Below are 11,787 nucleotides of genomic sequence, written 5' to 3'. Positions count from 1 at the left end.
ACAAACTTTAATGAAACTTTTAGAAAGTATACATTAGGCTGACATCTACAACTAGATAATTTTTGGTCTCAACCCAATTCAAGATGGCAGCCACAGCCAACTGACCTTAGAAAACAAAACGGTCATAACTCAGCCAATGTTACAGTTAATGAGCAAAAATTGTGGTAGTAGTTGCTGAGCATGGACCCAAAGACATGTTTTAAGTGCAACACATTGCGCAACATCTTTGCTTAAAACCTTGGCATTAACTGTTGGGAGTCAACCCTGTTTGTCTGTTAGCAAAATATCTCATGAACCACTAGACATATTTGAATGAAAAACTCAGAAAGTAACTACTTGGTGCACATCTATGACTGATTAGGTTTCGGAGTCAATCCAATTAAAGATGTCTGCCACAGCTAGTTAACCTCAGGACATAAATGGCTAACCCTCAGTCAATTTACAGATATTGCACTCTAATTTGGTGTGATAGAAGCTGAGAATCCTTTACGACCTATACTCCGAGCTCCAACAGAAAGTGCAGGATTACATGAGATGCTGCATGAGATTGTGTAGAACGTTATTTTCAAGGTTTGACCAAAACTGCTATAACTCCATCGTTTCTGATTATAAGACAACCTTAGTCTAAACACTGGCATGAAATGTGCTGGATGATATGTATTCCTTAGGCCTTTATTTTGTTGTAATTATCTTCAGGAACAACCTAAATTAGTTTTGTTACACCCTTATTGTATTAAGACGACCCCCTGAAATTAAAACCTTTATCCAAGCAATTAAAAATGGCCAGAAAACAATCCACTGCCTCGCAGATAAAAGATTTCTGGAAACTTGAGCAACACTGCCAACAAACGGCTGGTTCTTTATTGTGAAAAGAGATAAAAAAAGACAGAACGGGAGCCATGCTAGGTGGAAATGTCAACACTGACTTCCCATAACCATCCTAGTGTACACAAAAAGCTGCGTTCAGTAAAGTTTATGGTTCTCATTAATCCTGGTTGACTTGGACACATCACCTTTTACAGCTCCCATATCTGCAATGTTCAGTAACTGTGCTCTGCCAAAGCTCCGTCTCAGGGCATAACTATCCTTAAATCATTAAAAAAAACAAATATTACAGTAATTCATAAGGTTTTTATTACACAAAGAAAACTTCTATCACAAAGTTATCACTTAACATTTAGCAATAAATATGAACAGTAAATGGATGGAGTATGTCGGTTACTATAAAAAGAAAATACTTGACAATGAAACTAAAGAAGGTCACAAACACACACGCACACACACGCACACACACATAGAAAAGAAAAAAAAACAAGAAACGTGATAATGAACAAGCCCTCCGTAACACAGTTTCATACTAGGCTGGAGCAATGGTTTCAATTAGAAATTACTTCTGTTTAGCTCAGTCCATCTCCAGAGGCATTTATCCAAAGTTTCTGTGCATTCTGGTCTTGTTGGGAAAACAAATAACTAAGAGTTTGAAGCAAAACAGTATCATCTCACTTGTCACTTCCACTCAGTTCTGTTCCCTGTCTTACAATCTGATCGAGTAAAAAAAAGGCGACATTTGGGGCATCCGAAGCTCCAAACAGGTCGGCAGTGAGTGAAGGTGTCCTCATGTCTGGTAAGGACAACAATTATTCCATCTCTTCATTTTCTTTTTCCACACTTTTCCCTGCTTCCTGCCTACATTTCTCTGCCTCTCTTCCCCCTCTTCGGTCGCTGACTGGTTTTAGGATGGGCCTCCACCTCCCTGCGTATCTTGGCTTGTGGAGCCTTCAGCCTCAGGGGCAGGGGAGGCCCCCGGGTCTCCTTCTGCAGAAAAAAAAGACAGTGAAATATAAAAAAAGCTGGTTTATATCAAGATCAGAAAACAATGACATTACAAACACTGTGAAATAAATCTACTTTGAGAAAAAAAAAAGAGAAACCTGAGGAAGGAACTCCAACTTCCTGAAGCATAACAATGTCAGTATGATGAGGTCCGTTCACACTGGAATTCTATCATCTAACCAGGTTTGATTTCATGGCAAAACTTTTGTTAGAGTAAAAAAGAAGTCAAATATGTAATTCATTTTAATCAAATGGGGACATCTGAATCTGCTGGTGTAGATTCTCAGTCATCCAGGCCATGGTACATGGTTTTGTTTTTTAACCTTTTTTGGACATCTGAATCATTTGAAGGCAACCTGACACTACAGAGAGCAGAAGCAGCAAGTGTGCTACTGTGCTGCTGCTGCTGCTGCTGCTGCTGCTGCTACGATTCATTAAACACACAGGCAGCAATGAAATCATACAGCTGAAAATAAATCACCTGTCTGCTGCTGGGCCAGGGCCAAGTCCAGCTGCTCACCAGCAGACTTTATTCGGCCGAAACTAGAACTATTATCAGGAGAAAAGCTGTTTACTTGGATTTGGTCTGAATTAATGGCTGTGTGAACCACAGTTGTTTCTGTTATTAAAGACTGCTGGTTTACTTGTGGTTCCTAGAGTTTCTAAAAGTAGAACAGGAGGCAGCGCTTTCAGTTCTCAGGCTTCTCTCTTGTGGAACCAACTTCCAGTTTCTATCCGTGAGGCTGACACCCTGTCTACTTTTAAGACTAGGCTTAAGACTCTCCTTTTGATAAATCCTATAGTTAGGGTTGGCTTAGGTTTCCAGAGTTATCCCTTAGTTATGCTGCTACAGGCTTAGACTGCTGGAGGAGAAACTGACCACATTTGTCTTTACTCTATGCTCCACGTATATACATTGCAATCATTGCTACCAGAAACCGTGAGTTCTTCTTTGTTTTTCTTCCCATAGAAACTACACCTGGAATAATCCTTCTGTGTCTGTGTCCCTGTCCTTTCCTCTCAACCCCAGCCGGTTGAAGCAGATGGCCACCCATCCGGAGCCTGGTTCTGGTTCTGCTGGAGGTTTCTTCCAGTTCAAAGGGAGTTTTTCCTTTCCACTGTTGCCAGTGTGCTGCTCAGGATAGGAGACTGCGACAAAGTGAAGATTCAATACAATCTCCTGGTTTCCTTAGATAACTTTTACCAATTGGATTTTTATAATGTATAGTATTTGAATATATTGTATGAAAAAGAACTGAATTGACAATAATTGGATTTGAGTTGGATTTATGATTTGGATGTTTTTTTTTTCTTTTGTACAGTGCCCTGAGATTATTTTTGTTGTGAATTGATGCGAATACATAAACTGAACTGAATTTGGTGTGTACTAAAGGCTTTTGTTTTGGTGGATCTGCATAAACAGACAACAGTACTTCAAGCTTCAAGCCTGAATTCAGCACTACAAATCAGTTTAGTTTTTAATCCAAGGACGTGAATCTCTCCTTCGAAAGGTGTTTCAATACATAGTTCAAATCACAAAGTAAGATCCAGACATGACACTCATTAAACTAACCAGACATTGTGATTTAACACATTCTGATGTAATTCTCAACAACTGTTTAACATTATCTCATAACAGGAAGTATACGCATTTAATTTGTTATCCACGTCTGTCACACACTTGCTGGTAAAATATAGTCTAGTTGGTATTTATTGCCAAGCCTCTGATGTAAAGTCAGGTCACCCAAGTTACCAGTCCCAATCGATGAATGAGCCAATAGATGCTTTGAGTGTTGGCTGGTTGGAAAAACTCTTCAATATATGTGCCTTTTGTGTGTTATTGTTCTTGCTTGTGCTGGCTGCATTAACATTCAGTGAGAGTTTTCAGATCTGTGTCCTACTTAACTGATGCCCTACAGCCTTTTGTTCAATATGTCTTCGTCCTAAAATCAAAATAACTCCCAGAAATAAATTGGACAGCGATAAACTGTGTCAGTACCAATCGTCAAAAAAAGCATTTGGCTTTACCTCTCAAGCAACAACTGAGTTGTTTGCTGCTTTTGCCATTAGGTCAAAGTGGTGCATCTGGCAGGTCAGCCAGCTGATGCGCTGTTTGAATGCTGTGCAGGCTACAGGTGCTTTTCATGAGTGGGAACCCTTTCCAGGAAATTATATTTTTACCCCAGTCCTTTTAAACCACATCAACCAGGAGCTGTTCCAGGAGACAAATTTCTGGTCCAAAGAAACTCTGACAGGAAGGGAGTGCTTTCAAAAATTCTTCTTTAGGCTGCTTCTTTTAGTAGTCACAACAGCTGATCGTCTGCCTCCATCTGCCCCGCTCCTATTTATCCTCCATGCACAAATATTTGCTGGTTGTTCGTGCAAAATGACTGATGATCTGAGATGTGACTCTACTGACCTGCAGCCTTCAGGTCCATCTCTGCCAAGTCTTTGGTGAGCTCACTCGTGCTGGCTGTGACTGACCCCTCCCCTGAGATGTCGGGCACTGCGTTCCTGCGGCCTGTGCGATCACAGTTGATGAAGTCTGAGTACGACGTCTCCACGTCCATCATCTGTCCATGACCAGCGCTCTCATTACACCTGCCGGAGAGAGGAGGGAATGTCAAGGCAGCTGCAGAGTGGTCACAAGATGCAAATAAATCGCCCAGTTGTATGCACTTAGTCATGTGCATTTCTACTTAAGCAAAACTGAGAGTAAAAAGAAAAAAAATACCGGTTGGAGATGATGCTGAGCTAAAGTATTTAGAAAGCCAATAAGAGCTGAGAAAATAATCAATAAAAGGAAGACAGATGAGGTTAATAATTGCCCTTCCCATTTCTGTGCAGGGAATTAATGGAAGCACTGACATCTCTCCTAGCTGGTTGACCTAATTACATCAGGAGAAAGGCCCGTCACTGGTTTAGTCAAACCACTCTAATAAAGTCCAATTGTCTATCCTAAAGGCACTTGGACAGCATTATAGAAAGAGAAGTGGATGGAGGACTTGCCAATATGGGAAACCAGAGTTAACAACAAGCTGAGGCAGAGCTAAAAAGAGTCCCAGCTAAGAAAAATAAAGGAGCCCTTCTTCCTCTATTTATTGTTTCACTTCATTTTCAACTAGGTCATAGATCTTGCCAACCACTAAAACACTCGCTAACCTCTCAGAGAAGAGGACAAAAAAAAAGGAAAACATTTTACCATAAAGGAAAACAAACAAAAAGTGGCATCAGAAAGCATTTGTTTGTTTAATAAAAATGAGGGAGAAATCCCAAAGACATTTTAGATTGGAATTGTCATTAGAACTGTCTCTCTCCTTCAGCTCCCCCCACCCTCACCCAGGCATGATGACATCACACTGACAGGAGGCAAGTCTGTTCTCAAACTCTTCTGACATTCCTTTTCAAAACACCCCGGTACTGGTTCTTTTCCTGTGTGTGTTTGTGAGCCGTGTAAAAAAGGAAGCGTGCAGATTGGCTCTGTAAGAGGTCCGCAGCTGCTGCAGCCACAGGTGGTGCTGCTTGGAGAAATGAAGGGCAGTTCTTCAGGCCACTACAGGTAAAAATGTCACAGAGTTTTGGATGGCTGGCATCGCCCCGAGTGCTCTCACTGTCACTGCGGACAGCAGTAAGATCCAGCGTTAGCTTGTCATTTTGAAAACCATGCTGTACGGTCGTTAGAGCTCCAAACCACAATCGGGAGGACAATGTCTGACAGGTTTATAATCACACTTAAAGTTCCAGTTCCACTACCTGGGAAGGGGTGGGGGTTGAACACATCAGAATTTGACTAAATGCCAATTTGAGCTGATGTTCTGAAGAAAATAAATTCAAATATTAAAAGGCCTAGTATTCTGTGAAGGAACGCATATCTCCTGCTCACTTTCATGTTAGAAACAAAAATCATCTAATGCTGAGAAATGAGTTACAGCAGTTTTGATCAAACAGTGAAAACTATATTTTGCTAAATCTACTATCACTTGGATGGTTTGTTGTGAATCACATGTAATATTAGCTCAGTATCTGTACAATTATTTGAGTTGTAGCCATTTTTGTAAAGGCAAAGTTTTACTAGCTGTGGCAGCCATCTTGAAAGGGGTTGACTTCAAAAGTTATTCAGCTGTAGATATGTATTTAGTGATTACTTTATGAGAGTTTCATTAAATATTGTCCACTGATTCGTGAGATATTTTGCTAACAGACAGACAGGGTTATATCAAATAGTTAATGCCTACGTTTTAAATAAAGATGTTGTGCAATGTGTAGTGCTCAGAATATGTTATGGGAATGATGCCTAAATACAACCGCACCAGATTTTACCTCAATATCAGTAAAATTGACTGACATATAGTCATTGTTGTGCTGCTAAGTTTGGTTAGTTGTGGCAGCCATCTTGAATCAGGTTGACTCCAAAAATAAATGAGCTGTATGCACCCCCAATGAGGACATTCACAGAGTCTCATTAAAATCCATTCACTGGTTTATAAAACATTTTGATAACAGAATTGACTCCAAGATCAAATGGCAATGTTTTAAAACCAGATCTTGTGCAATCAGTTATTGAACAAAGTGTGTGTTGTGAATGACTCTCAGCTACTACCATGCCAAATTTCAGCTGAAGAGCAGTAAAACTGGCTGAGTTAGAGACATCTTTATGTTTGCTTGAACCAGGTTGGATCCAAAGGGGAATCAGTTTTAGATGCACAGCCACTCATTACTTTGAGTTTCATTAAAATTTGACCACTGGGTAATAAGATATTTTGCTAAAAGACAGACAATCATAGAATAACAAAAAATTTGAAAAACAAATTGAAAATCACTAACAAAGATTAGATATTATTAAAGTGCCACTTGAAATCAGTCTTTAAATATGCATGTATAATTTCTTACACCTAAACCTGAGTAGCCTTACTTCTGCTATGTTTGTTTTGTATGAAGCTGCGATCTGGGTATCTTTTCGTTTTGAACAGACAAAATAAGACATTTTGTGACTTGAACCCATTACATCAGTTTGCATAAATTCACTGCAAGCTTTAAATCACTGCTTGTTGTGTTAATTAAGATAAGTACAGGGACATCTGCGCTTTCTGGCCAAGACAGCAGCTTTCAGCAGAGCCTAGTGTTTGTTTGTGTCCCAGCACAGCAGCAATTTTTCAATAGACGAACCTGCAGACAGATGTAGGGTGCACAGAGAGGCATTTTTTAGTGGAGGAAGCAGAAAAAAAAAACTCTGCAACGACCAAAACAGGAGCAGGACCAAACCGTGAGAGGGTTTTGAAATTTGAACTAAAAAACACACAGTGGGAGGAACCACATGTTTGTTGACAGATGAATAACGATATCAGATGGTTGAGCATCGCCCCTGCTGATCCACGCTAACTTTGGATCGCTTTGCAGAAACTGAAAGCGCAAATCTTTAGACATAAAATATGCTTCATTGCTCTATGGACTGAGGATGACTAAGGCCTTGTCTAGACAGAAATGCTGTGTTTTCTAAAAACGTTCAGGTAAACACTGCACCATTTCTAGAAATATTTTCATTCAGACAAACACAGAAAATGACCCAAAACGCTGCAGTAAATGTGTCAGGCCTGTCTGTGGCATTCTAATGCTGCCACAAAAAATACACCAGAAACCGGGAACAAGAAAAAGACGAGGGTGGAGAATACAAGAGGAAAAAACAAATGCCAAGTCATACAGTTTAAAGGCAATGCTACTAGATACTAGGAACATTTAAGTAAACTCATGATTCTGAAGAAAGTAATAAAAAGTCTCTAAAAAAAAAATCACTCATTATTTGGGCATTTAACAAATAGAAATGACTTTGGAAATCCTAACTGGTGTAAAACGGGTAAGGTTTGGTCTGATTTAATGTCAGGCAGTTAGAAAAAAATGCTTCTGTGTCTTTATACAGTCTACGTAAAAAATCTGGATTCAACTGTAAAGAAATCCCTTAAACATTAAGCACATTGTCTTTTTAGGGTTTTTTTTGTGAAATTCAGGCTTCTCAACTGAGTGATATTTGATCTAATCTGACTTCCAATATTACCATTGTTTAGGCTTACACTTATCATTTGTTTATTTTGTTACATTTATAACTTATAGTGTTTGGACAAATTCGGAAATACACTTGCTGTCACAATGTGTATGTCCTTCCAGTGGAGACATAAGTTAATCATTGGGCTGTAATCATTCATGCTACTGCACGACAATCTCAGTTCATACAGTGGAAATGTGGTTAATGGTTTAATCCAATTTTCTGCAGCAAGAGCAAGCCAATAATCACATTTCTTAGACTATCATTTCTTTCTTCAGTTTTTAGGCCTTGCTATAAGAAAACAACTTTCTATCATAAAAGCCCTTGTAGTCATACTAATAAGCTCTTCTGCATCGACCAAAAGATTATTTCTATATTTCTGAAGAGGAATGGCTGTCTCCACTGCAGCTTCTGTCTCCTCTGGCCCAGTTGTTATGTGGATTATGAGAGTCCTGTCTTATTGCCATGTGTTTGTTTAATTAGTTGGTTTGCCTGCGTGTACAAACCAAACCCAGTCCTGAAATCACGAGCAGGTTTTGTGGTTAGACTCTCCTCTGCCTGAGTGCCCGGCAGAGGAGAGCTGTAGTACGAGCATTTGTAAAAATAACCTTATTCCCAATATCCACAAGGCTAAGTGTTATGATAAACTTGGTTTTGTGGTGCTGGCTTGACTGGTTAGAACAGGACAAGCAGCTGTTGTTATTCACCTTCTATTTTTTTATACAATGTAAATAAATATGTAAAGTAACTAAAGCAAGGATGCAAAGCAGAAGAAACCGACGGAAATGACTGCAGGTTTGATTATTGAGTGGAATACAGGAATTATTAAATCAATTAGCCTGTTGAGAAATAACAGCATTATATCTTTGATCTGACCGTGAAAACAATTCTAGGTACAGTCTTCTACAATTTTCAAGTATTATATGTATTGTGAATGACTCTCAGCTACTACCACATCAGATTTTAGTTCAATATCTTTAAGTTTAACTGAGTTATAGCTATTTTTGTGTTGGCCAAGGTTGATTAGCTGTGACAACCATCTTGCATTGGGTTGACTCTCATAGTTAATCAGTCGCAGATGTACATCTAATGATTACTTCCAGTAAGTTTCATTCAATATCGGCCACTGGTGCATGAGATATTTTGCTAACAGACAGCCAAAGGTGACTCCAAATAGTTAATGGTAAAAAGCTTTAAACAAAAATTCTGTGCAGTCTCAGAATGTGTTGGATCTCAGTTTCTGTTATTACCACACCAAATCATAGGTCAATATTTGCAAAATTGCCTAGCTTAAGGGATGCAGCTTTAACACTACATGACTCATCCAAACTAAAGGATAACCTGGCTGAAAGACAGGTTTACTGTAGATATGGTTCATCCACCTCAGAGTATTGAAAACAAACAAAACACGAATGGCATTACTGCATCTGCAGGACGAACAATTCAAGAATCATCAGACGCTTCCAGCTCTAATATTTATGTTCAAATGCAACATAAAAGAGGCCTTAATGTGAAAAACCAGGGTGAGGACACAGAGTGAAACCAGACTGTGATGCAACTGGAAACAATACCACAAAACAAATGCCATGGGCGTGCTTTTTCACACAAGACCATAACAACCGAATCCTCAGAGGAAACAGGATCAGCTCAGGTTGGCCTCCCTCTCCTTCCTGCCCAGTTACCGGCTTCAAGGTGTACTATGGTCTTAAAAAGTCACAACGCCAAAACCCCTACATTTTTCATTTCTACAGTTTAAAAGCCTTTAAAAAAGATGCCAGAAGTTTTTGGCGCTCCCTGTCTTCTATTTGTTGCTTTGAGTTATCATTCAGTTGTGTATGGTGACCAAGAGGGGAACTCCGTTAACACTCATGCTTGTTAAAAAATAAAACTAAAAAAAATAAAAAACACATTGCATATTTTATATAGTGGGGAACTTCTCTACCGGAGGAGCAACACCCATCTTTTCAAAGTAATGCTGTTTTAAAACAACCATTTGCAACAAATTACAATAGTTAGCATGTTAGCAGGCTCGCTACAGAGCTAATTTAATTACCAGTGTCAGCTTATCAGGCTCTCAGTGTTTCTATACAAAGGGCAGAAATATGCACAATAGTCACAATTACTTTGGATTTATAAACTAACTATAAACTACACTTTATTTAAATTAAATATAAATTTTAAATTCAATCAGTATTTCTAATAAAATTTTAATTTAAGCCTTGAACCTAAATACTATCATAAATAAAAATGTTATAAATAAAACTGGTGATCATATATTGGTCAAAAATCTATACTAAGTAAGTATTATATTAAATCTGTGCATAAAACCAAATGAACTATAAATATTTCATTCAAAATGATTATACTATTACACCTACAAAATACTCACTATTAAGCGATATTTGATATTCTTTAGGCTGCACATTAGTAATTGCATTTTTATTTTTAAATAAATCAACTACATTATGTGATGCATGTTTAAATTTTTGTTTTAATACTGCAGAACCAGGGTAATGTTGCTCAAGATTATCAAACTGTCAGAATCTCATACCCATGCGTAGCGTGAAGTTGTTTCAGGAACTCATCCAAACAGTTCAGACTCCCTTTAGTTCAGAAGAAGGAAAGTGCACAAATCACACATACAGAGTAAGTGAATGAAAGCAGAAAGTAAACAAAAGATATGCTCAGTATTCAGTGAGCTCACAATCGTGAAACATCCGAACATGAACCATGACCGCACTGGATGAGGTGACATGTAACAGGAGAGGTTCTGGCATGGGGACATGGAGAACAAAAGCTTTTGAGATCACTGAGGGAATATGAGTCAGTCCAGCGTCTCTCTCTGCACCCATTCGAGAGGCAGGCTCACTTCTGTCCCATAGGAGCGTTTCAAGCCTGATTTGTGTGTAATAAACCTGTATTATCTGCAATAAGCCGAACACAGACTGGCTTCTCTGCCGGTTCTGACGGCCATTAGAGCAATCATCAAACCAACCAATTTTAGCTCTGCCTACTAATTATACAGCAATTACTGAGGAGGCAGAAACTGTCCACGTCACCTGTCCATCAGAGCGACTTTAATTTTACATTGACTTGGTTTATAGTAAGTACAATAATCATTTTAATAGCAAAACCACAACTTTTTTTTTTATTATTATCATTTCAGTTTTGTTTTGTTCTTTTTAAATCACCTGCTGTTAAAGGGCAATAATGTTGCCTCTGTGTGTGTGCATGCTATCAAAACATCTCAAGAACCACCAGACAGAATTTAATTGAAACTTGCACATAGTAACTATTGGATGTAATTCTACATCTGAGAATTGTTTGGAGTCAACCCAGTTCAAGACGGCTGCCACAGCTAACTAGCTTTCAAAAACACAAAAATGGCTATAATTCAGTCAGTTTCCCGACTGTGCTAACATTTGATGTGGTAGTAGCCGAGTGTGATTCACAACACACACTCTGAGCATGACCTCACACAATATAGCATGAGATTGTGCATATTATTTTTTCAAAATGACAACAACTCCATCATTTGTCATCATAAGATGATCACAGTTTAAAACTCCTACATGGAAGGAGGCGATCGATGTGCATTCCTTCAAGGAAGGCTGGGCCTTTAATCTACCTAATGTTTTGGTTTGAGCTGTTGTTTGGACCCACCACAGATACACCACTGAATGAGCATGCTTAAAACTCTTAAAAAAAAAAAAAGATTATTTGCAAAGTAACTGTAAGACGACTTCAAATTTGAAAATTATTATTTGCCACCCTAAACCCCAAAAATATTTAGCCCACAATGATATGAGAGAAAAAAAAGTTAAAACTTGTTAAAACATGTTTCTGTCAGCTATTAGTACTCCATGCTTTTACAGCTCTACAGGTCAAACAACCCATTAGGAGGAGGAGGCGGGGGG

General features: G+C 38.7%; 1 protein-coding gene across 1 annotated transcript in view; it reads right to left on the bottom strand.

Moving 5' to 3' along the window:
* Window positions 1-1,111: 1,111 nt before the first annotated feature.
* Window positions 1,112-11,787, bottom strand: part of pkig (protein kinase (cAMP-dependent, catalytic) inhibitor gamma) — a 31,434-nt gene continuing 20,758 nt past the window's right edge. The window contains exons 2-3 of the mRNA XM_017435898.3: window positions 4,253-4,434; window positions 1,112-1,815 (exon numbers count right to left, since the gene is read on the bottom strand). Of these exons, the coding sequence (XP_017291387.1) occupies window positions 1,733-1,815; window positions 4,253-4,406 (237 nt within the window). The 5' untranslated portion in view covers window positions 4,407-4,434 and the 3' untranslated portion in view covers window positions 1,112-1,732. The remainder of the gene's footprint in view (window positions 1,816-4,252; window positions 4,435-11,787) is intronic.

Source organism: Kryptolebias marmoratus, linkage group LG8, assembly GCF_001649575.2.
Source record: "Kryptolebias marmoratus isolate JLee-2015 linkage group LG8, ASM164957v2, whole genome shotgun sequence".
Lineage (NCBI taxonomy): Eukaryota > Metazoa > Chordata > Actinopteri > Cyprinodontiformes > Rivulidae > Kryptolebias > Kryptolebias marmoratus.
Note: the sequence above shows the minus strand (reverse complement) of the source record. Positions and strands in the feature narration are given on the sequence as shown.